Source organism: Diadema setosum, chromosome 7 (genome assembly GCF_964275005.1).
Source record: "Diadema setosum chromosome 7, eeDiaSeto1, whole genome shotgun sequence".
In the NCBI taxonomy this organism is placed as follows: Eukaryota; Metazoa; Echinodermata; class Echinoidea; order Diadematoida; family Diadematidae; genus Diadema; species Diadema setosum.
Window position 1 is genome coordinate 35,013,498 of NC_092691.1, and position 27,035 is coordinate 35,040,532.

At 39.3% G+C, this 27,035-nt stretch overlaps 1 protein-coding gene across 1 annotated transcript in view; it reads right to left on the bottom strand.

Moving 5' to 3' along the window:
• LOC140230748 (laminin subunit alpha-1-like) overlaps positions 1–26,501 on the bottom strand; it is a 55,309-nt gene extending 28,808 nt beyond the window's left edge. Inside the window, exons 1-25 of the mRNA XM_072310885.1 lie at positions 25,969–26,501; positions 24,951–25,181; positions 24,274–24,387; positions 23,116–23,332; positions 22,759–22,890; positions 22,100–22,278; positions 21,549–21,654; positions 20,467–20,728; positions 19,646–19,775; positions 18,558–18,860; positions 16,779–16,888; positions 16,027–16,247; positions 15,284–15,420; positions 14,507–14,722; positions 13,466–13,606; positions 12,360–12,650; positions 10,296–10,501; positions 9,248–9,374; positions 8,482–8,623; positions 7,576–7,756; positions 7,035–7,228; positions 5,663–5,950; positions 4,776–4,928; positions 3,949–4,205; positions 3,312–3,632 (exon numbers count right to left, since the gene is read on the bottom strand). Of these exons, the coding sequence (XP_072166986.1) occupies positions 3,312–3,632; positions 3,949–4,205; positions 4,776–4,928; positions 5,663–5,950; positions 7,035–7,228; positions 7,576–7,756; positions 8,482–8,623; positions 9,248–9,374; positions 10,296–10,501; positions 12,360–12,650; positions 13,466–13,606; positions 14,507–14,722; positions 15,284–15,420; positions 16,027–16,247; positions 16,779–16,888; positions 18,558–18,860; positions 19,646–19,775; positions 20,467–20,728; positions 21,549–21,654; positions 22,100–22,278; positions 22,759–22,890; positions 23,116–23,332; positions 24,274–24,387; positions 24,951–25,181; positions 25,969–26,370 (5,061 nt within the window). The 5' untranslated portion in view covers positions 26,371–26,501. The remainder of the gene's footprint in view (positions 1–3,311; positions 3,633–3,948; positions 4,206–4,775; positions 4,929–5,662; positions 5,951–7,034; positions 7,229–7,575; positions 7,757–8,481; positions 8,624–9,247; positions 9,375–10,295; positions 10,502–12,359; positions 12,651–13,465; positions 13,607–14,506; positions 14,723–15,283; positions 15,421–16,026; positions 16,248–16,778; positions 16,889–18,557; positions 18,861–19,645; positions 19,776–20,466; positions 20,729–21,548; positions 21,655–22,099; positions 22,279–22,758; positions 22,891–23,115; positions 23,333–24,273; positions 24,388–24,950; positions 25,182–25,968) is intronic.
• Positions 26,502–27,035: the final 534 nt, after the last annotated feature.

Consider the following 27,035-nt stretch of genomic DNA (forward strand, 5'->3'; position numbering starts at 1 on the left):
ATCAAACTATGCATAATAATATTGATATTACATATATGTACTAAACTATGTGTCACATCACCTGAGACGCGCTGCCTTGACGCTTGATAAACAGCAGCAGCGGCTTCAGGGACAGTGCATCTCAGGTAATGTGTGTCTTTTGCCTGAGACGCGCTGTCTTTGAAGATGTTGTTGTTGTTTATCAAGCGTTTTGATTGTGAGATCATGTTGTTGCCAAATTTTTACCTCCACGAAATAATCCTTATTACTCTAAAATCTCGTTCTTCAAAATAATCCCCTTAATTGAAAAAAAGCTACGACTATAATTTTTAAATCTTTTTAAGATAATAAAGATACCACTACCTTTGGAAATGAATGATGTTCCTAGGTGTACTGAGTTTGTACTTAGCTCTCTTTTGTATCGTCATGTAGGGTAGCCATAATGTGTCCATTTTTATCGCGCGCCTTTGTATCTTGTTATCTACTATCTTTGGTAGAAGTACAGATTTGCGGGCGCGCGCGCTCTGCAGTACTCGCGCGCTATCGGTAAAGGTATGGTGACAACGGTACGGTACGGTAAAAGTTGTGCCAACGGTAAGCCCTCTCTTTACGTAAGCATTTTCCCGGTAGTCATGTCAGCTTTGCAACGGTTTTCAAACGGTAATGCTTGAATGAAAGCAGATCGGTAAGACAATATTTTACCAGTAAGGAACGGTTTCCCGGTAGAGCATTAAATTACTTCATAGCGGTAGTGTAGCATACTGTACACATGAATGTATGCCATTTATACATGCATAAAATTTGCTACATATGAATGACTGCAGATCTGACACCGTAACAGAACGCCTGATCACATTTATATAATCATATATAATAATATATATATTCACATATATATTCATATAATCATATATTCATATGTTTATATATTCATAGTATGGACCTTTTGATCATTTGCGATTATTTGTAATTATTTGTAATTATACAGTTACAGACAAGCTTGATTTCACATAGACCATGTACAAAGTACAGCCGGGCCAAAGGCGGGGCCTAAGGCCGGACCCAAGGCCACGGGCCTTAGCCCAGAACCAGGGGCCCAGAACCCAAGTGGGCCCAGGCCTGGGGGCCCGGGGGCCCGGTGGCCCAGTGGCCCAGGGGCCCAGGGGCCCAGGGGCCCAGGGGCTCACGGGGCCCAAGGCCGAGCCAAGGCCAGGAGCCTAAGTGCTGGCCCAAGGCAGGGGGCCCAGCCAGGGGCCACCAGACTGAGACTGAGTACCAGTCATGACTTGCTGTGATAATGATGTGACAGGCCTGTGCATACACATATTATGTAAATACACTGTACAGGGCTGTGCATATTATGTCAATACACTGTACACTAACTATACACAGCCCAGTCGCTGTATAAATCGCGACAGGGCTGTACCTGAGCAGCCCACAACACAGAGCAAACACAAAGCAAATTCTATGATTGCATTTAGTTTTGATACTTGACATCATTTTTTGTCACCTCAAACTCATCAAAGACAATCTTTATTAATGAGACTTCATACCGTACCTGTTTTCCTAGGGTTATTTGTGGGAATTCTGCGATCTGGGTACTATTCGCAAATCTAACAACATGTGAAAATATCAACTCCTGATCATGTAACGTGCATGTGTACATTTCTGTGTTCACTGCTGTATTCCATGAGCATGAATTCAACAACTACTGTTATATCCTGTAATATGAGCTGCCTGGACAAAACTCACATACGCTCTGATTCTGTATAGCAATCACTTTCAAAGCAATGTATTGATACATTGCTTTGAAAGTGATTATTTCATTGTTTATATACATTTTCTCTCTAAATAATTGTATTTTTTAAGGAAAAAAGCTTAAAAAATGGAATCTATGTAAATTTATGCAAATTAAGCAAAAGGCATTGTTTTTATATCTAAATGTGTCCAATAATCTCATTACCCTTGAAAATATCAGGTTCAGCACTTAAATCACTTCAAATGGAGAGTTTTATCCAATTTTTTGACAAAAGTCTAGAAGTTGGCGCCCATCTTGGATTTTGGCAGCCATTTTGAGTATTTCTTACTTGTGTGCTTGACACTCGAACCAAAATTGATCTATAGACAATTACCTTTACAATGGTACCAAAAATTAAACTTTTACATCAACTTGAACTGAAAATCAAAAATAACACATGCAAGGCCCCCCACTATACCAATGTGATGTGAAACAAATACATTAGAAATGGATGTGCAGGCGTAATGTATGAAACTGCTACTGCAAATGTCAATCAGCTTTCCATAATGGAAGTAGTCCACATGTCTTTCACATAAATCTGAGGTTAAAGGTAGGGAATCCCATTTGCATGCCTTAAATGAAGAGTTGTATAAATACAGTGGTATGTTGAAGAGAGTTATCATTTTAGAAACTCCCATAAAGTATTGAAAGTGGAAGGTAACATTTAGTACATTTTTATTGACCGTTAGATTTTGAATTGAATTTTTTTCGGGGCTCACCGTAAATTCCAGTACATTACTAGGCTACCTTTGCAGACCCATGCACTGCATGTGTGTCCATCATGTATATTTTGTGAAGAAAGTTCATCAAAACTTATAAACATTTCTATATACATTCTTGCCACACACTCTATATGTTATTACATCAGCTCTTATACTTTTAGATTTGTGTTTATAGATAAAAAAAATACAGAAGACTGCAAACAAAAAGGCTTAAGTGTGGCTGACACACAGAACTACTGAGTAGTTGAGTGTTGTGCATTATTCAAATTGTAGATAACTGTTTATTTAGTTATTTATCTATTTGTTTTGTTTCAGTAGGGTAGCTCTGTCAGTGGCTTAACACTGTTATTCTCAGAGGCCCTACACATACAATAACTGTTGACTTCCAAATTTCTCAGCAGTGGCCTAAACAAGTCCCCCAAGGTTCATATTTAATGTTTTGCTGCATTTTGGGAGGTCTGTAAAAGGTATCCCCTACCTTTAACATATACACGTTCTTATATTTACATCGTACAGTGAAAGGCAGTTTTGGTCTCAAGAAGTGAGAAAACGTCAATATTTAATGACTAAAATCTGAGGTGAGGATACCTCATGAGATGTTACACTCACTTGACTACAAGAAGGTCATAAGTGGTTCCAACTGGATGCCGTTTTAGATGGCAGAAAACTCTCAGCATAGACACAATTTTTTTTTCCCATCTGTTACTAATTTGTTTCTCTGCATTCCATTTGAGAGATGACTTGTTCTTTGGGTAAGTTCTCTCTGTCATCTGATAAAATAAGGTCAAGTTGACAAAGGAAGATTGCCTTACTTGAGTCATGACCATAGCAAGGAGTGCATCCGCCTCTAGGGAGACATTTCTGATCCGACCCAACTCTATCTCAATGACCCGTCTCTGCTCCCCCACCGACAGCTCGGACACGTTCTCCCCGATAGATATGGCGTCGTCCACGAGCACGGCCGCCGTGTCGTTCCACATCCCGAGGGTGTCCACGAACCGCTGGACGGTGGCATTAGCCGACAGGACGTTGTCCCGAGTCTGCTGGGCAGCAGTGTACAGGGCGCTCACCCGATCCCTCTGGACAGTGGACTGCCCCTCAAGAGCTTCAACGGTTGCTGAAAGGGTGGTTGCCTGCAAGGACAAATACACTCTAGTGTGAAGGAAACCAACCAATCTTGTTCAGCTCAATCCATTCAAGTTCAGTCCAAGTGTGTTACAACTCATTCTAGCTGGGAAGAAAATATAGATTTAAATTCAGTCAAACAATTTGCAAGGAACATGATTGTGAGGAATATGAGCAAGACCTCCAGAACACACACACAAAAAAGATTATCTATGAGGAGGAACGAACAAAATGATAAATGAAGAGTATACAGAATATGAATGTGAACGCAAGTAACACAAAGAGCATCAAAGGCAAAATCTGAGGTCTTTTGTCTTTTTTTACCAATTCAGCAAGCAGTGTGACATTCCTCTCATAGGACACGCTGTCGATCGCCGCCACTTCCATCCCGAGGCGAGCAAAGTCATCTCTCAGGACTGTCAGGGCGTCGCTGGTCGTCATGACGACGGGATCCAGGGTGCGCAGCTCGGCATCTTTCTCCTGTAGATCCTGGATGGAGCTTCCCAGGGCCTGTAGATTGGCGTGGAGGGACTCCAGACTCCCGGTAGAGTTGTACAGAGTGTCCACGCACTGGTCACACTCTGAAAAAAAAAGGGATTGACAGGTGGAAATCACTACCATAACTTTATTACAAGCTGTTGTATGCTTCCTTGCATCCTGGCAAAGAGACAATTGTACATTAACACAAATTTGGAATCTTGTCAATTGGACTCGCATAAAAACAACCCCTCTAACCGATTCTCTACAAATCTGAATCACTACATCAATCTGCTCAACCAGCTGGTTGCTTTCACTAATTGGTTTGGTTTGGCTTTATTTCGGCTTTTTTTTCAACATTTCAATACAAAATAACATCACTGATAATTATTTTTCAACATTACTGACAATACCACAATGTAAACATAACTTGCAAATTTGTTATCAGTAAACTTTTTTATTTCATCAAAATTGATTGTTTTGTTTTTATTCATGCTCAAATCTCAGAATGCGACAGCGCCCTTATGGTGCTCAGCTGATAGAAAGCTATTAGTATTTTTTAAATATGTATTTAGCTTTATTTTCTTTTTAAAAGATCATTCTCTCAAAGAGGTAGAGCCTATTTTGCATCTAGACTTAGATGAACTTTACCGCTGGCGGGTTGCAGGACTTACTGGCGCATCCGTTGGAGCTGAAGTTGATGAATCCTGGCAGGCATTCGTCACACACCCTCCCCGTGACACCGACCTTACAGGGGCACTGACCCGTGTAGGCATTGCACACTGCCTGTGACCCGCCCTCACTCCCAAGACCGTTGCAGCTGCATGCTGGATTAACATAACAGTGAAATGGTTGTAAATGGCAGCGATTTTCCTGATATTATCTATTAAAAAAAAGACAATCATTTGAGATGCTTGGTATTAATCCTTTAACTACACAAATGATTTTTTACTCAAAGCGAACATGCTACTCCTTCACTACCAGATTTATATAGAGGCTTAAGATAAATACCTCAGTTGTTTCTCTATCTCAATTGAGAAGAGTTACATTAGCAATTGGGAAATAAATGAAACTTGTATTGTGGGGGGGGGGGGGATTACTTAAATAACTGACCTAGAAATGCATACAACACAGTCAAACAAGCTCAATAGGCAGAGACACTGTCTGTATGCCTATTGCATAAAAAATTGAAAGTGACTAGTGAACATGAATGAGGCATGTTATAGTTACCGGCCCTCTGCCTTTAAAAAGAATACATCTTCCAATAATGCAATAGACAAAATGAAATTGCATAATTGGACGTGTGTAGATTTGCAAAAACAACCAAAAGTTATAACATTTTGTTGTAACACTTTGTTGTACAAGGTGAGATTTAACAGTGTATGAGCAACTACATGTATGATAAATGTGCACTTTATATTAATAATCAATCTGGTCATGATGAACATTGAGGAATATCATCTCTGATCACAAAAAAAGCAACATTTTGTATTTCTAGCACCATATTGAAAATTGTGGTTAACTTCATCAGGTCATTACGCTTTATGGCAGGAAGACTCACCAAGACACGGCTGGTCTGGAAGCCCATAGCTCCCATCCTCACACCTGTCACACTTGGTCCCTAGCACTCCAGCCAGGCAGCTGCAGGTTCCCACGGCGTCACACTGCAGGGCCAGGGATCCAAACTCGTTACAGCCGCACTCCCTGCAGCCGACGGACGCGCCGAAGCCGAAGTAGTTCGGCAGGCAGCCGTCGCACCGCCGACCTGTGACCCCTGGCAGACAGGGGCACTGGCCCGTCTCTGAATTGCACAGGAGGTCTGACGACCCCTGAGGGCTGCAGCTGCATGCTGAATAAAAAATACAGTTACAAAAAGTGTAAGATTACCATTATAGTCTTGAGATAACTGGGTTGACCAACATGAAATACCATCAAAACAAAATAATTATAGCTACCCTACATTGTCACAAGCCATTCAATAATGGAGCACTCATTGTCATATACATGTCCAAGAATTTGAGATTCCCTGCCTAGTGACCTTAAACAAAGCTCATCTAAACATACCTTATGTAAAAAAAAAATTGAAAAATGAAGGATCACTTGCTGTCGAAAGATATTTTGTACAGACACGATTTAGTAGATACCTATGTGTATGTAGGCTAGAACCCTTGAATATCGTGCATTGTGTGTACGTATGAAAATATTTCAACAGCCTTGGGATAGTGTTTCCCGTAATCTTTTATTCTTCTCAATGTACGATGTCAATATCTGACAGGAAAGTGAGATTTTTCTCTCTCTCTCATTTTCCCAAAAAAAATAGTTTTAAAGGGTACATACTTTGATTAGCAATCATGCTGTAGTAAAGCTCCCACTTGCCAACTGCATGTAACTCTTAAATGTTTGTACATTATGCTCAATTTGTTTCATACATCTGAAGCATTTTATGTTTACACAAACTTTTATTGCATTGAACTGCTGACAACTTGGAGCTATGAGTGTTCATAGGCCTACAACATACATGTACTTTATTTGAACCTCTGAATCTTACTGAGGTGCAATACATCCATAGCATTAAAGGCATTATTTACCATTTGCAGATAAAACAAAAACCCAGCTTTAGTGCTTCGAAATCGTTGTAAAATGTGAGTTAGGGATAGAAACAACCATTGTAAATATTTTCATCAGGATAATCAATGTTAAGAATTGTTAAATATACAAAATGTGAACAATAGTTATAATAAAATTGTTTCTGGACTAAACCGTCTACAGTTATGGTTTACTGAGAAAAATAGTGATATCTTCTCAGATTTATTGCAAGATTTGTGTGTGATATGATGTTTTGTGATACAACTGACCTACATATAGGCATCAAATGTAATAACTCAAACATTTTTAAAATCACTGTTTGTACCTTTAAATTTGCACCATCTCACCTTGACAATTTGGCACACTTGCATTCCCATAGGTGAAGTTCTGACAGCGTTCACAGTTGAAGCCAGTGGTGCTGAACCCACAGTTTAGGCATTCACCCGTCACACCATCGCAAGAGTTTGTGTTCCCGTTACAATCACACATCTGGCAGAATCCATCAGGGAGTTCAGGCTGCCCGTAGTAAAAGTCAGCACACCTGATGCACAAGCAGAATTTTGAAGAGATTTTAGTCTTTGTAACATTTGCTTCATTCATCAATATTTTATCATTAATTAGCTAACTCAAAAAAACAACAAGGAAACCGCAGTCATGCCTGGTCTTCTTGACACAAAGATTCTGTATCAATATTCACTGAGCATACAATGCAAGTTCACCATGGCTACAGTATGCCAAAATTCCAGTATCTTGTGTACACCAACACATACTTTCACACACACACACAAATGTGGGGAAAGTATCTATACGGTGTTATGTTTCTACACAAACAGGTTTCACGCAACCTGAAATGCATCCACACAAAGAACACACTTTCAAAATATTTACATATCACACAAGGGCCCAAGGTGTCCGGGTGCACACTCCAGACAGGTGACCACTTGACCGAGCTGGACACAGCGGTTTGAGAGGGCAGTGGGGGGTCCACATGGGCAGGGCTGACAGTCCTCGGATGTCCCACGGGTGGCATCGCCATAGTAACCATCCAGACAGACTTCACAGTTAAAACCTGATGGAATTATTACAAGAAGATCTCACTACTTCTCCAAGAGTCTCCATATGCACAAGATTTTTGTGATGCATGAACCACTCATATATACCCTCTCACAGAAGCATGTTTTAAACAGAGGATGTTTGAACACTTCACAGTGATGACACAATTTATATGTCACACAATTTATTTAATCCATCAGCATAGTTTTTTTTTTCCATTGAGGTTCATGAGATGGAGCATCTGCCATCATTGACAGACATACAAGACTTAGTTGATTCAATTACTGCATATAATTACAAAGTACAATGTATTCTGATGAAACTACTTTTAATGCATTCATGTAGCCCTCTAGACATTCTTTTTCCTTTTCTCCACCGACTTTGAACAAAATTGTAAGTAATCAACCATATGCATGACTTTGAATATGAAAAACAATGTCAACTAACGGGATTTTTTCAGCACTCGTGTTCATTTTCAATTAAACCCAGGATTTGTCTAATATTATGGTGGGTGAATGTAGGTAGTTAGCAAAGTTTGCAAACTCACATATTTTATGTTCCTTTGAGCATGTGGTGCTCATATACAACCACAATTTTATCAAAGCCTCATTTCCACATTATATCAGAGATGACGGTAGCATGTTCCACCATGCAGTTCAGAGTATTCAAACTGAAAACATAATAAACAGACACATGAATAATGAATTAAAGCACAGCACCCCTTGGCTTGAAAGGACTTACCTCCAGTGTTGTCTTGACAGTCCAGACACTGCCCAGTGGTAGGATCACACCTAGAGCTGTGCCCGTTACAGTCACAAGCCACACACACTCCAAAGAAGTCATGTGATGTAACATTCTCTCTGCGATAGCCTTCAGCACACTCCTGTACAGGATAAGATCATATTAAGCAAATATCATGCTTATAAGGCTGAAATGAATGATATACAATGAAGCAACAAATAAAAGTGATGATATAATAACCAAAGTACTTCATATGAATAAATGGATATTTGGAAGTTCTTATGCAAGGACAAGATAGCATCATGGGAGAAAACAAATTACAATAATCCACAGACCATAATGCAAAATCTTGCTCAAAAATAGGAGTGAGAATTTGGGACAAATAAAAAAACAAGGAAAAGGAGAGAAAAATGGCATATATCTTATCATCAAAACAGTAGGTCCACTCCTGACAAACTTATCCCTTTTCTTTACTTCATTCTTGCTCTATACATTAGTCTACACATATGATCATGAACACTTCAAGATCTTTGCATTTTGTGATGGGCCATATCATACTATATGACACTTAAAAGTTCCTGTTCTCAACATTTTAAAGCCTTGTGTTTCGGACTGGTACGTCAGCTTCACTCTCACCACGATCTGGGAAGCCTGCCATACTCAAAATAAATTAATGCCCCACATGTGTGCTGCTCCTTTCACTAGCTGACTTTTTGATTTCCGTTTAAGAGGACTTGCCCTATATGGGTTCTACCTTGTGACCTACCTCACACGAGAGCCCCTGATATTCAGGACCACACTGGCACTCCTCAACAGCCAGAGCTCTGGGGGCAGAGGCATCGTAGCTTGGCGAGTCAGGTGATGTGGCCTTGTAGTAAGAAAAATCGCCGATGCTGGAGAGAAAGAAAGAAAGAAAGAATGTTGTGCCGTTGTACATTGACAGACCTCTCAGAGGGCAAGTTCGCTAATGTATTTAACTCTATGGATGTTTAGCCATGGGATGATAGCATGATGAGCCATGGGATGAGCCATATAACGCCTCTCCTCCCACCAATACATGTCAATTCTTGGGAATAAAGGGTGAACAGTAGTTCATGTCAGGGACAACCAATGTTGAAATACTCTACATAAATTTCAATTACATCAACCAATCCAATTGTGTTGACTCATCTAAGCCTATCATTGCAATGCATTTGGGAATATTAATACTAAAAGAAAAGCTTAAAGTCATATCAAAGGAAGACAACAACAAATATTATATTGACTTTATTATTCAAAGGCTTTGTCATCTTTCCAAAATATGATCATGTTCAGAAGTGATTAAACAACCCGCAGGAGGAAAAGTAGTTCTTATAAACAGACCTGCCTCCTCTTCTTCCCTGTAACCATTCATAAAACACAAGGTGCATAATTCTGCCACTTGTAAGTAAATGAGACAGTTTAAAACTATTATTGTTGTTTTTTGTTGTTGTTTTTTACTAAACATTGATGACCACTTAATTACTAAACAAAACATAATAAGATAAATGCATGAAACAAGCAGCCTGTCAAACCTTGGATTCATAAATTGAAATACTGTATACCCTATTCATTTTCGCTAGTGTCATATTTTGCACGATGAAATTTTCACAAGTGTTTGAAATTGTGATCAAGAACCACAAGTGATATCACTTTTCAAGAGAAAACTTAGCAATTCCAACCTAAGATGCAAGAAACAGTGCACTTGTGTTACAGGAGGTAATAGTTTCGTAATATACAAAATGTGATTCTACAGAGTTTGTTTCCAAAGATGGAACACTTTTAAATGCCTGTACCTTGTGACATGACCCACAGTACTGAGCGATGCTGTCACAAAGATGCTGGTAACATCGGTGAGGATGGTCAAGAACTCCGCTCTGGTGGGCGCTTGACCAGTCGCCTGGACAACCCATCCAGACCGCTCGCTGACTTTCACCAACTTGGGCGATTGATCACCTGGCTCCAGTGTTCCTAAGGAGTACACAAGCGCTTCACTTCCACTCTAGAAATATAAAGGGGGAAAAATTCCAGTAAATTTAATATTGAAAATTTAACATTAAACATGCTTTCGCAAAAAACACGCATGAGAGTAAATATATGTGCAAATTTTGTTAAACTAACCAAACAATGTCATTAACACTTCAATGGGTGTTAAGCATATTCAGTCACCTTAACTGTTTATGATGCAAGATGACAATGCTGTCAAAGGAAAATTATTGAAAAGAGGGACCATCCTGATAAGCAGAAATAAAAAATTGATATACCATGCAATAGCTATTAGAAATAGACCAATAGTTTGACCAGGGAGGTGTAAGAAAAGGAGAGACAACTCCTGCTCTCCTTTGAAGGATGCGCGGCACCGCCGAGAAGCTATGCGCTTAACTGCAGGTGGAAATCAGGTGCTTTGACAAAAGAGAGCATCAATAATCGGGACTAGCGCTCTCACATCTAGAATACTTGCCCCTACTGCATTTCGCTCTCTCTCTTTCAATGTGATGGCAACAATGAATTTGTGTACCTTGAATTGGAGCAGCGAATCAAAATGCAGTGTAAAACTGACAATTTTAACAGCAAATAGTTTAAAAGCACGCTGGAGCATGCTTTAGCGGAGTACTTTATTTGAAAGATCAAAATATCCCAGATTAAAGGATAGAAACTAACATGCGGAAATGTGCGCATTATAGAAAAATATCAGGTTTTTAAGATCGCCTAATTTTCATTTCATTTCGATTTGCGCACTACGAAGAAACTAGAAATACTTGTTTATAATATTGAATTCTTTCCCAAATTACTCTTAATCAATTCAAGTATTTCATTTAAAATTTTACAGGGGAATAAAGCTTGTAATTCAACGAAAGGTGAAATGTGTTCCTCGTCTCCGAACTTCGCCTCGCAACTAGAGCGGTGCAGAGCATGACTTCAAAGCATATAGTGGAATGATAGACATCCCATTGTAACGCTTTGAAACCAAACATGTGTTTGCATGAATTACGAACGAGTTGTCTCTCCTTTTCTTACACCTCCCTGGTTTGACTGTAACTGCAGGTACATAAGCCTACTGAATTTGATTTTACAGAATACTTTCATTCTTTACAGAAACAAGAAAGACATATAAACTCCATCCATCACATAATTTTCACTAAATAAAAGTAATATTAAAGATTAAACTGTTCAAAAGGTTAACAGTAGTAAAACATTCTTTTCATGTATGCCACTTTTAAAATAGCATGCAGTTCCTTGGGTTTGATAACATAAACTCATTTGTGATTTGTATTATTGTACCATCACAAATAATACTCCATCACTGAAGTAACAGGACCTAAACACAGTATAAGTTACAAATTAACCCATGGTAAGGTATAGACATGATGAACAAATATATTTCTGCTTGCAAAGATTTATAGGTATATCATTTCATAGTTGAAAATGAGTTTGAAGGCAGTAGTGTTTGTCTGTATTTTGTCAGTTTTCAAGAAATGATAAAGAATGATATATCAGATATAATGAAAAGTTGGCTACAGAATGTAAATGATGCAGCTACCATACAACCAAGTGCTATAATTTCATGCTCAGGAAATCACAGACTTACATACAAATGCTTTGCTTTTATGTAGGCCCCATCATATTTCTGACATTTATTTGTGATATCCTCAGATGAAAATGACCATTTATATTTGTGTGTAATGTTTGTTTGTCTTTTTTTTTTCTTCAAACATAAGATATGGTTGTATATGTTTTGTACTTTTGTTTTATTGTCAATCATTTTGTAATCCCATCACTGAGAAATGGAAATATGAAATAAACTTGAAACTTGAAACTTGAAATGCTATACACTGTAGTCCAAATAGCTGGAAACTTACCTGAATAGTAACCATGGCCTCCAAAGCTACTGCACCAGCCGAGGTCCCAGATGCATCGTAGTAATACACAAGGTCAAATGTCAAGAGCTGGTTGTAGATCGCCAGAAGGTTTCCGGAAAAGTCCGAGGGAGGAAGTCTCCACATTCCCTGAATGCCAGCATCCAGGACCACAGACACGTACTCCGTATCATCAATGGTGGTTGCCGTGACGTTAGGGAGGGGCTCCAGAGTGCTGGTGGTGATGAACACTTCCCACATATCTACCGCTGCTTCATTGGTTGGTACCACATACTGGATACATACATGGAACACAAAGAGTGCAGAAAACCAATAAAACATGCACTGAAAGGTCAGAGGTCAAATATGGCACTTGTCAGTCTAGAAACTCTATGCTGAAATTCAAATGACAGGCTAGATTTGATACTACTGGAGCTTCAAAAATTAAAACAGACTTTAATGTTAATGCAAGAGAATATTCAGTAGAGGGATGAAGGTTGAGGTTCGAATTTTCTTCAGTTTGTCTCCCTCTAACAAATGAAATTTGTAAGATCACAACTGCTGATCCATAATTTAACAAACATGTTTGTTATATTACAGATCAGCAGTTTCGGTCTAACAAATGAAGAAAATTCAAACGTCAGACTTTTATGTTATTTTAACCCATATTGAAGACAGCATGGCTCCCTTGTAAAATCACACACAATGCCCAAAATGCAGAAGGACATCTGTAGAGATTAATAAATACAAGAGTCACACAGACCCAAAGGAAATTTATAAAACATTTTTCAGAAGCTTGTGATGAATTTACACATAGCATGCCACCAGTCACACATTCATATCCCTCCTAATTTCATCACATTTACCACAAATGCACCTAGTCCTTGGATGACATTACTTCATTCAGAAAGATAAAGATAGCCATTTTGTAACTTCACATCATGGTACTTCTCAAATAATAAAAAGAAATCACTATCATTACTGACTTAATCACTATAAATATTCTCTTTAAACAAGTCTGTTTTGTTCTCCTTTTCTAGCTGGTCTGAACAAGGATGAGCATTGGTTTTACCACTGACGACATCAAGAGAATCTGTTTGAGTGTTTACCTGCACACTCCTCCACTGTGTGCTGTCACACTGACTGGTGATCCCCATACACACACAATCCAGACAGCCCTGGGGGTGTCCCTCATTGTTGTAGAATGTACCTGCCATACAGGTGTCGCAAAGTAGGCCCTCTGTGTTGTTCTGCATAGAGCGGAAATATAAGAGCATTGGATTTTTTTTTTTTTTCAATTTTGGTAAGGTGTGTTTTTTTTTTTATTTCCCCAGGTCTGTATCATTTATTTGATGTATGCAGACATCTCTTCTGAGAGAAATTGACACATACTACACAAAATGGGTCATATAAATTTGCTAATGTTTCATAGAGAGAAACATACGGATATTTTTTTTCTTGTATCAGAGAGATGTACAGCTCACAAGCGACAAGGAAGACAAATTGTATAACTTTTGATACATTGACTGTCATGCACATCTTTCACAAGGATTCATCGTTGCAATTTTCCTGTAATGTTTGTTGAAGAAGACCACCACCATATTGCACACTGCCAGCCATTTTTGCAGCAATACATATCACCTGATACAAATGATAAACATACCATTTGTAGGTTGTTAGCTGCCGGGGATGTCAATAAATATAATTCCAACATGGTCCATATCACACACACATACAGAAATTGTCAAGGCTAAGTACTCTAAGTCCTGCTCAAAGCACATTATTTTCTTTTCATACAAACAGGGCTACATTTGATTGTGATTTAGTTCAGAGGCAAGAAACATAGCCTCACTGGGATGACAAAACTTTGTATCTCAAATTTGGCAAAAATGTTTTTTTTTTTTTTTTGATTAATGGTCAGATAATCAGTTAAGTGATGTCCTGTCCAAATCCTAGCTGTCTTACCCCAAAAATGAAGCTACCATGGCATGTCAAAGGAAAGGCTATCCCATTTTTTATACAGTGCTTTGGCAACCATGTTTTTTTGTTTTTTTGTTTTTTCTTTTTGCTCTACTGAATATTTGACATTTTGTAGATACTAGGTCTTGTCGCCCCAGCGATGCTGGACCACTGAGAGTGTTAAGGCTCACCTTGCATGGGCATTGACCTGTGACGGGATCGCACACCAAGCTCAGGCTGCCGTCCACGTCGCAGTCGCAGCGGGCACAGCCCTCCGTGGTCAGCTCCTTGAAGCCGTCCAGACAGCGGGAGCAGTCACGGCCACCAACGCCCGGCTGGCACTGGCACTGACCGGTGGTCTGGTCGCACTGCAGACTGACCGATCCAGTGGGATTACAGTCACATGGCTGTTTGCATATGACAAAAGCAAAACACAACAATTTGTTTGACATATTCTGGCTACATATTTTTGTTTTTTCATCTTGAAAAAGTACCTCCTAGATGATTTAAATAGGGTTTGACCAGCATTATGCCATCATTTCATTTTCAAAGACTGTAATTCTATACATGTTTGCATGACAGGGCCAGCACTATCTGGCTTTCATTAACTGTTCCATAGATTTTGTTCAACTGATTTTGATTTGATTTATTTTGATACTGCATGATAGTACACTGGACTCCCGTTATAATGAAGTCCTCGCGACCGGCAGTTTTTTTTTCATTTTACTGAAATTTCGTTATAACCGAATAAATAAACAATAAAAAACAAAGAGCGAATAATGTTGCGGCCTGAATTTTTACTTCGTTGTAACTGGAATTTGTTATAACCGTGTTTGTTATAACGGGAGTGCACTGTAGAGCAGAAACTTGAATGGTACAGATTTACTCAACTATGATCTCATTGAAACTAAACATATATATTGATATACAATGGAGTTCCTGCAATTTGATGAGTGATGATGCATTACCTGACATCCCGTCGTACTGTTCAGCCCCCAGGTGAAGGTCACACATCGGTCGCATCGACGTCCGGCAGTGTTGGGTGGACACATGCACTGACCAGTGGTCACATCGCACACTTTGTCATCACCAAAGCAGTCACAAGCTGTCAGTGGGAAGGGCAGGTAATGCATACTGAATAAATACACACTTTTTGAGCACTTTTCATTCAAGGCCAGTGACTTGTTTTTTTTTTTCACAAAATTATGAGACATCTTTGTCTATCATTGATTGTTCCAGTAATGTTAAGAGAATTTTTTTTTTTTTAATTCTTGAATGCAATGAACATCTATATACAATAAGGACATCCCTGGAACTGCTATGCCTTCAAACAACTTTTCCCACTTCCGCTTCGTGGTATCTACTCACACAAGGCAAGTGCCACAATGTGTCTTGCCCATTCGCTTAGAAGAAATTAATGTTTTTCAGGCGATCCCTTAGTCTCCCCGCACCTCCGGTGGGCTCGTCAAAAAACCACTACAGTACACAATTCTGTACAACTTCCAATGCAGATGCTTTCATTACATACACTGTATGTACGGAAGACATTGACCGTAGATCATATCATCTCCACATGTATCACTAAAGAATGAAAGATGGAGGTCATTAATCATGATCATTTATCTTTTATCTTATGCTTAAGAAATCTTTATCCTTATCTTAGGAAAATAAAACATATGAAAGTGTGAGGTCCTGCTATGGAGCTACTCACGAGTACATCCCGTAGCTCTGAAAGAGAAGTACTCCGGCAGACAAAAGTCGCAGGTGCGCCCCCCGACGCCGTTCTTGCAGTCACACTGGCCCCCGTAGGCGTCGCATGTCATGCCCACGCTTCCCGTGATGTCACAGTCACATGACATGGCTCCATCAAAGTAGAAGGTGGTCAATGAAAAGACACTGCCAAGGCACAGGGCTTCGTCCGACGTGCCCAGTCTGGATTGTTGTATACAGATACACACTAATATGAGATTTTCCTTTCTTTATTGAGAGTTACCAATGACTAAGTTCAACTACCACTACACAAAATGCAGATGTGTTTGACAGCATAGATGTTCGTACATATTACCAAGTTGTTATGAATACAAATGCGTAATTGCAAATATCTTCCAATGGCACACAATATATGTAGAGAAAGTTGGGTGATTTTTTTTTTTCCACCCTTTCTGTCTGAACAAGTCATATTAGCTTGATAAAAATATGAAAAGATTACAGACATTTTCATTTCAGATATAACTTTTCTACAAAAACAAAATAGTTTTTGATACAAATTTAGCAACTCTCTATTTTTTTTTCAGGGCCCAAAAGTGAAACAATGCCTTTAATCATAGCTACTTACAGTTACTAACAAGATTTCTCTAGATGGATGATAGGTAAACTAGGACAACTAAGAAAACTGAAAAAAAAAATAATAATAATAACGAGAAATATAGAATAAAACAAATAATACATGACCTAACTACTTACCTCATGTCATTAGTCTGTACATTACATACATCTGTGAAATTTGCAGCCCTCTGTAGCCCCAGTAATGGAGTTGAATTACTGTATTCAGTGGGGACAGCAACTACCTGGTCCTGAAATTACAATGCCAAAATGGAAATAGCTTTGATCAGATTCTTATCATATAAAATCATATGAATAGTCCACTGTTTGACAACACTACATGAGGAAGATCGCCAAAAGGGCTGAAACTGATGAAAACAAGAGTGTTAATCCTAATCCTTGCAAATTTTCTGACACCAAATTGAGGTATTTAACTCATATCTTTATTTAGATTTTCTACCTTTGGGCTATGATTTAATCAGCACCCTTTCTTTGGGCAATTCAGTGAACAGAGCAGCACTGTCAATGCAATAATCTCTTTAATGACCAGGGGGGCGTTTCATAAAGCTGTTCGTAAACTTACGAACGACTTACGAGCGACTGGTGATCAGTTCTTGTGGTGAATTATGGAAATTCTGATAAGTATAGCACATCAGAACTGATCACCAGTCGCTCGTAAGTTGTTCGATCGTAACTTTACGAACAGCTTTATGAAACAGGGCCCTGATATCATAAATCTAGGATGAAACATGATTGATCACGGGCCAATCATCTAATGGCTGATTTCTCACACAGAAAGAATTCTTTTGCTGGCTTTGACAGACACCCTTACATTGTATTTGATATTGACATAACAACTGATGATTTGCTAATTTGTAACAAATAGGGGTTGAGCTGTTGGATGTGAAAGGGTCCCTAGGTTTACCAGTAATTCCCCATTATTCAAATGCCCAAGAAGAAGCCACGTCTCACAGTAATGTAAAATTCATGGCTGGGAAAATGTCTCAAACACTGAAAAAGACTCTGCAAGACAGTCCTGTATACACAAATCTAAATCCATAAATCTCATATGTGAATGCATTGTGACTCTTTCAGAACTTCTGTGACAGAAAAATCAATGGCTTTCTTCACATTTGCTAGGGTGACAAAATTCTGACTCTCTGTGCAGAGAAATGGATCACTTTCACAAGTTGCTTACTTTAGACGAGGAGTACATATTGACAAAATCTCCTGTCATATCAGCTGGCATGACACAAGACAGGCACATAAAGAAAGCTCTCTTAATTTGCCCGCTGCACGCACTGTACACACTGTCTGCCTCCATACCAATACTGCATTGATTGCAGTTGCCATGGAAACAGCAGTTGGGGGAGGGGATTTGTTTACCTTGCTGCAACAGCTGCAAATGTTGGTCACGCAGACGAATTTGAATGCAAGCTGAATCAATAATGCTAGCAGTGACTTATATAAAACCATGCACACCCTCTTGACTGACTAAAGCCTCAATTCCTGGTGCTGACATAGAGTATCATATGGCATTAAAGATGAAAACTACACTGGGGTACCACAGAAGCTTAGTCTTTCACTTGTCAATTTGAAATGGTTGTTCAAGAAGTTCATTGTTCATTTGTGCAGCAACATTAGTATTCATGAGGTTACCAGCTAAACTTGACTGAAAATACATCAATTTACATGCCTGTCTTTGATATGGCAAATAAAGTGATCCAACATTACCCAGGTGGCAGGCCACAGTTAAAAAACTGAAAGACATACACGTAGATCACAGCATTTTTTTGGCCATAGTTCATAAATACCTAACACTAATTTTGGTTATGAAAAAAAAAAAAATGATTTCTTGTCAAAGACCAAGCGACTGTAATTTCTTTACTACACGTGAGAAACAATGACAAAGTTACTTACAAGCAACACTCTGCCACCTCCTTGTGTATTTACACCGACTGTGATTTCCCAGTCTCCCGGGTCCAGCTGAAATCTGTCTTCCAAAAGGGGGTCAACATTGTCGGCCACTCCATCGTAGCACCATTCCTCCAGGCAGATGGGTAAATCGGCGGTGCCCCTCTGAACTTCTGCCTGCTGCTCACCCCCCTCAGGTCTAATGGTGACGCTCACAGTGGTGGCACCTTCTGTAATTGCCCTGAGCACGATGTGGAACCCACCACTCAGTTGAGAGGGGGGTACAGACAGGATGGTACTTGCATTCATCTGCAGACAGACAAAATTGGATTGAAATAAATCAAAGATTCACAACACACTATGGCCCTAATATGATGGAGGAATTTCAGAAACATTTAAATGATATGCTCAAAACTTGTTATCCCACTGTCAATGCAAGTTTTACTAAGAAACTGTGTAAAAGAAAGGTGCATATGTGACGCTGTCTACAGCTTGTATTCTCTTGATTAGTGGAAAATTGATGAAAACAAAGCAGAACAGAAGTTTAGAGTATTTCTTGGCACAGCTGTCAGTCAGTCACCTAACCAGCCTTCTGTGTGCACTTGAAAATAATGACATCAGTCAATGGTGACCGTGAAGTTAGCTGTGTGGTACCTTTTTCTCCAATCAATGTAATCAGTACATTCTGTTTTCTCAAAACAAAACGAACTGCTTTGCAGTTTTACTATTAATGCATTAGATTACTACTACCCATGGTCCTTAGAAAAGCGAAAGGTGATTCCTTCTTACAGAGTTCACAAAATACCGTCAAACAGCTTGCCAAACTTTTTCACTCTCTTGATTTTCATAAGATACTAATTTTTTAGTGAGATAAAAACAACTTCTTTCAGAAAAAGAAAAAAACTTACTGACAATTTGTAATTATAATGATTTAATGCATAAAGTCAGACACAAGTACTGTTCATACTTCTGCTACATACACCTTCATGATGATATTAACTGTTTATAAGACATATTGTTGTAGCTTGATCTACAACAAACATCCCTGACAATATAATGCATCACATCAGGTCTCCTCACTCTCAAACTCTTACCATGCCAGAGAGTTCCACATAGCCGATGCCGAAGTAGTCATCAACATCCCGTCTCCAGAAGGGACTGTCAGAGGTCTCAAACTCAGAGCTGATGGAGTGCAGGGTGGGATAGAATGCATCTTGTGCCACTCTGGAAAAAAAAAAAAAACATGATATTAAGAGAAAACCGGAAAATGATCAGAATATTAGGAAGTAGCAATGATTTTATCAATTATGTGCATGACCTTGAAAGACTATGCGAACTTGATTGGCCGTGTTTGCGTACAACTGAACAGCTTCTTGAGGACACCAATGGCAGTGAATGACATGTCATATTGAACACTGTGGTGTGACAGATGCTGTATATCTATAACAGATATGAAGCAGCTGCTCTAGTCAGAATGGTTACTGATACATGCATGAGCTGGAAAGCAATATTCGTTCTCTCTGCTTTAATATCCCTTCCATGTATTAAAGAAAAAAAAATGACCACAAACAAAGATAGATAATCTTGTATGCTATTGTAAGTTTCCAAATTAAGATATGAAATATCTCATAACATCACTTACTCTCATCTTAGTAATTTAGGGCATTTGTGGTATACTGATGTTTCTTGGTTTATAAGAGCTTGTAGAATTCATCTAGAAACAGCAAATCTCTCACTTCCCTTTATTATAACATCGCAAAATTTGAATACATCTAAGAATAGAACAATGTCACTGCATCTGTTCTTTAATATACAAGTGCGCTAAACATTTCACACGGTGGATCAGCTTCAAAAATCAATGGTATGGTCAAGAGTGAACTGAAGCAATGGCTTTGATGAGGTCAGGGTCACTCACCCATCACACTGCTGACCAATGACCAATGGTCTACAGGAGCACTCCCCGCTGGCTTTGTTGCACACTGGACTCTCCGCCCCACCAACGTCACAAGCACAGGCCGAACAGCCATTTTCGTTCTCCGCAGTCAGGCTGTGGTAGCCATCCAGGCAAACGTCACATCGGCGTCCCCCTACGCTGGCCTTGCACGGACACTGACCAGAGGGGTCCTTCCTGCAAATGTTGGAACCGTTCATGGTACCATCGAGGAAGCAATCACATCCTGAATAGGAAAAAAACATCACAAGGAGATAAATTAGATGAACTCAAAAGAGACCAATGAATAGGGCATGCACATACACCCGACCTGGAGTCTTGTATGTATGAAGATGTTTTCTAATCTATGCAGTCATATACACACACACAAAAAAAATGACAAAATGGATGTCATATTGAAGACATCAAAAATAACATAACAAAACAAGCTCTTAACAAGCCAAGAAACACCAGTATGCCACCAATGCTGTAAATTATGAAGATAAGAGTAAGTGAGATTCAAGCACAGCTTATATGGTTTATGAATATCCTGAACACTTTTACCAGTTATAGGGCTTAAACCAGAGCTGGAAAAAGAAAAATTAATGATGCCTGAAGTCTGAATTTACAATGTAAGTCACACACATTATATTATTCACACCATGGCCATAATGTAACACTATAACACTATGCTAGTGATAATGTCTTGTTCATTCTTACTTTACCCCTAGGATGTCAGCCACAAATGACAGAGATAATCCCAAGGAACAAATTTACTTCCCTCTTTTGAGCCCCAATGAAGTTGGAGTTCAGTTCTCATACATGTCAGCCTAATATGAACAGTTTCATCCTGAGAAGTGAAGTAAGAACGGTAAGAACTACTAAAGACAGCCACTACATCAGAGTCAACAGCTGTATCATCTACTTTTCATCATTATAGTTAATGAATGCACAAATTCAACAGCAAATCAGACTGAACCACACAATATCATAATTGCTTATTTCTTATTCTTCCACCACCTGCAGTTTGAAATGAAAACCCGACTGTTACGTGGACAGAGACTTACCAAGGCATCCATTGGTGTTGGCATCAGTCAGGTCATAGAAGCCATCTCTGCACTCGTCGCACTTTGACCCCTGCACGTTGACCTTACAGTAGCAGTCACCAGGAGCCTGCATAAATCACAAATAATTGCATGTGGTTAAAAGTCCTTAGGATTACAGCCTCACTCTATAGCACTTCAAATGTTTCATAACATTCTCTATGTTCCCCCCTAGTCATCATATCCATACATGTAAGTCTCAAGGTGCTTCACAAATTATCAAGACTCAATACTACATGTGTCATTGTGAATGTACGAAATGCAACACTGTAGATCAGCGTCTCATATATGATAAAGCATTTTGCTGTCTGGCAAATCTCATCTATCACCTGAAAATCCCATAATGATGATAGAGTTCAATTGCTAATGAAATTGTGGATATCAACAGTTGTAGGACAACTCTGATTACATCTTCTTCCATTAACTAGTACACAAACAGTGCATACACATACAATATATGTCCAAACTAATGTTCTAATCTGGAAAGAGAGATAGCAGTTTTTCAGATGCCGTACCATTCCTGCTGGATTTGGTACATCATCGTTCATCACACACTCTCCCTTAACCAGCCCCGTGAGGGCGTCCTCCCTGGTGCCGGCAAGGAAGCAATTACATGGCTGGCAGGCATCTTCATCAGACTGGGACTTGGTGAGCGGTCGGAAGTAAAACTGCAAGCACAGCTGGCAGTTGATGCCTATCCAGAGAGATAAATTCACAGCAGTGAGAGAAAATAATCAAATACCATTCCTTTATTCTTTGAAACAAAAAGACGACACCTCATCACAGCACAAACCATTTATGCCACCAAGATCTAGGCAAAATTATTGGAATTTTAACAGATACACCTAGAAGTGCAGATTTTACCAACTCTGTGAAACTTCACTTTCAGAGATGATGATCGTCACAAAACCCAGGGGCCACTCTGCGTCAAGCATAGATACTCAATGAAAGTATTAAAAAAAAAAAACATGTTATGAAATAAAATACTACTATCCAGTATGTCACAACTTTCGACTCACAAATCAGAAGTATACACTACATAACATATGTTTTATTCTACTAAATGATCTAATGATCAGAAAATCACATCACATCCTAAGGATTAGTGTTCCTCTCACAGTGCAATGCAGAAGACATTTCACTTCTTCATAAGACTAAACAGACTTGCTGTTACCTGCTGTGAAATTCTGACAGTCCTGGCACACGCCCCCACCAACAAAGTCTCCGTTGACGTTCAAACTGCTGCCAGATGCTGCAACAGCCTCATCATAAACACAGACTTCACTGTGATTGAAGCAGTTACATTCTGCAAATACAAAACATAGCAAAAGGAAAATCATAATTTACACATAATAATGCCCTGTTTAAATTCCCTCCAAATCTTCCATCCTCGATTATTTTGATATCATTTTCTAAAGCCATTTATTATAAATTCTTATCTAATGTATGCCTGAATGTATTGAAAAGTTACCATATATCATAGAAACACATGACATATCATAGAAAAAGGGAAGAAATAAAAAAGTCTTACGTTCACAGACGAAGCCATTAGTGCCTGGTTGGTACGACAACTGGTTATAGAACGGAAGGCATTCGTTGCACGTCTGACCCTGCGTGTTGTCCCCGCACACACACTGGTAGGTCTCCAGATCTGGGTTGGAGGTCAAAGGTTGCAGGGTGCATCCAATGTTGTGGTCGTTGCATTCACACGGTGCCATCACCTCCAGATTACGCACTGTGTAGTGGTGCTGTACAGAAGGGAACAAAACATTTGTCAGTTCAAAACCAAAACAACCACTACAAATATGTACAAATTGATCAAAGTCAAGCAAGCTGCACTTTAAAAAGTCTCACTGAATCTCAGTTTCTCTCTTTGTCAAGCTTTCAACCTGGTTTTAGCCACCTGCAGATGTATGATCAATTTGAGCACAAAACTGGTTCTATCTTGGGTAGTACACTTATCAATCAAAATAATTAATGCATCCATAGGTATGTAGATACCTATGTCTCTTTTTAAAACAGTAGCATAAAGATGATAGTCTCAACTCACAACCAGTGGACACATTGTACATGCTAAAGCATTCATCAACGACTAAAGACATCCCTGTTCTTAAAGGCATAATTTACCATTTGCAGATGAAAGCATTAGTGCTATAGAATAGTTCTAAAATGTGAGTTAGGGATAGAAACAACCACTGTCAAAATTTGAATCCGTATAATCGATGTTAAGTGTTGTTAAATACACAAAATGTGAACAATAGTTATACTAAAAAATTTTCCAGACTAAATCGTATACAGTTACGGTTTATTGAGAAAAACCCTGATATCTCCTTATATTTTAGGTCTTATTGCAAATATTTCATATGGTAGGATGTTTTATGATACAACAGACCTACACATATGCATCAAATATGATATCTTGAAAATTTTTGAAATCACTGCTCCCAAAGGTAAACTGGACCTTTAATCACCAAGAGCATTGACTTTAGATACAATAAAGGATTTTCCTAAAAGAAATTGGTTACATGGTCATTCTCTCAATGTAAACTGATTTTGTGTGGGTAAAAACTGATAATACATGGCACAGAATAAACTAACCTCTACAGACTTTGCAACAATGGAAAGCCAACCCACTCTATAATAAATAACAACCTGTATCAACTATCACTGGGAGAGGAATTGTACTCACAAATTCATCCGAGAAGAAACCAAAGCTCCTCGGCATATTGAAAAAATTGATCTTGATGAAGCGAGCACGCTGCCAATCCTGATATGCATTCGGAGTGGACCAGCTGAACATGATCTGAGCATGAGGAGAAAGATTGAATGCAGTATGTCATCAAAACAATTAAAACTGCAACTATTAGATGACATTTCAATATCAATGTACTGAAAGAGATAAAAATTAAGCTCTTTACAAATTGAGCAAATTACCATCTGAAATTCTCTTCATTCTATTCAATGAAGTACATTATTGCTACTAAAAAATCCAGTGGTCAAAATGGAACATAGGTCTATTTCATCTCACACTAATGAAATTCTGCTAGATTTTAGCAGGAAGAATAGAAGTTTTACAGAATCTTCCCACCACTATGCACAGCAAAATACATTGTATAACTAATTGCCCATGGGAGACAAGCCACAAAGACATGTGGCTGCCATATTCAAGGTCTTTGATACATAATATCTCTCTGGGAGAGGCTCTAATGACCACATGAAGCAGACTGCCACTACAAGCAGTTGACCACTATTAACAGATGGTTGCTATGACAGGTTTGACTGTATACAGAAAGTGGTAAACAGTCTCTTGTGGGCCCGTCATAGATTCTTGATGATTCTATCTTAGTTATCTTTTCTTTTCCTCACCATTTCATTCCGTGGCTGCTCGCTGAACAGGAATGTGGTGCACAGGACAGTGGTGGAGTCTATGACAGCTGTTACAGGTGGCACATTAAACAGAGAGGTGCACTCTCCCAGGCTTGAGACTTGGTAGAGCCACTGGATGTACGTCTGACCATCCTCGGATTTCTCAACGCCCACCTGGCCAGGCCGGACAGAGTCGCCCATCTGGATGGTGATGGACTCCACAGAGTGTACCTTTGACAAAAAGAATGTTTCAAAATGACTGAAAGTTTAATAGCATGCAAAGTTTTCACAACATTAAAATCGATCAATATGAAAATTAATTCTTATCTATTATTGTAATTGGATGGAGCAAGAGGGGAACAAAATTTTATTCCTGAACTGAGATATTCACTCTTTTTTCACACAGGCTTTGGCATTACAAGGTGTGAGCAACTTTTTATCCTTTCATTACTGTTAATCTTTGCTTACAATAACCCAAGATGTGCTAGCTGCGGACGCAACACATCTGCCTCTATGGGGCTAAACTCTCAATGTGAAGCGTATCATCCTTACTGGTACCATTTCATGGAAAACTACAAATTTGTTATATTTGGAAAGATTTCTATATCCCCCCCCCCCCCCTCCCACGCACACACACTTATTTTGCCATAGACCTACCACTCTACAGTACCCTACCTTTGTTAGCTTACGCATGGATGTACTGGTACGCTGTCCACATCATACCCCACATCACTTTCAAAATATGTGTGCCTGTAGACAGTAGTGTAACCCTGCATTCATCCGTGCATCAGCTATTGCAAGAGTAGGGTAGTGTAGAGTATTGTATGGCAAAATTAGTGGGGGATCATATGGAAGTGTTTTCGAATTTTTTTTCTTGTACACCCTTTTTGAATTTGCGGGTTTCTCATTCTTGTTCTGTTTTGTATAACATAACACTTGAAATTACGACTAACTGTATTGCACACTGTCATAAGCAAGTTTTTACAAGTTAATGAACATAAACTACCCTGATATTTACCTCTTGCAAGTCAAGTATTATTTCAGAATCTGGACTGCTGAATCCTGCTTCACTCAACCTGACTCTGGATGTGCTTTGCCACCATGTATAGCTCTCTCCAGTCGTAGGGTCCAAGTCCACCATGTACCGCGGAGGATGAGCTAGAGCCGACACATTGGCATCACAAGTAGAATCGATCCGCTCTTGCGGGGACTTACTGTTCTCTGTGTGGGCTAGAAACGTTTCAGCAGGACTTCCACACGTTATGTTTGCTGCGATGGGTTTGTTCAGAGCAACGTTGACGGTCTGGGCCACTGTCGACGAACGGGTTGACAAAATCAGAAGCAATGAAATGCCCAATAGAAGCCCACGTTTAAAAGACATGCGTGGGACTGAGCATGTAAAGTCGTGTATGAAAGACATGATTTCATCTGTAAATAATCCCACTTTGCTTCAGAAAGTAAAGCTTTCGCAGCATCAACACATTGCTGATGTTCAAAAATGTGCAGACTCGTCAAATCAGTTGCATTTACGACACGCTCATACCCGTTTTACTTCGTGATCCACACCCCTTCTCTTCGTTTCCAACGGACGCTATTCTCGCAGATGAAGTATTTGCATAATTAATTGATTATTTGCGACAACGGTGTGGTGACAGCTGTATTTAAACTGTGGACTGCGAACAGGTGCACAGTGATGAGTAATCAGGGCAGAAGCTTATACCACACACAATAATCAGGGAGGTGTCGGGTGTTGGACGTAAACTCTTGTCTCCAAAATGCTCGATATGACTCATGAGAACGCCGGTTACTGCAGTTTAAATGCCGACGCTTTATGTTGCTATGGATATTTAAAGATCTCGGATAACGCTTGCGCTAGCGCTATATCCGTTCGGTTTGCGCAACAACGTCGGTATTGCGGATAGCATTCCGCATATCAAGGAGAGCAATAATGATATTATGGATGGTATGTCCCAATGTCAAATCATTACATATGAACGGAAATGCTTGAGGAACGTGGAACAGAGGGAGAAAATTGTCGTACCAAACCCCTTAGTCATACAAACGTATGGACACCACAATAGGTAT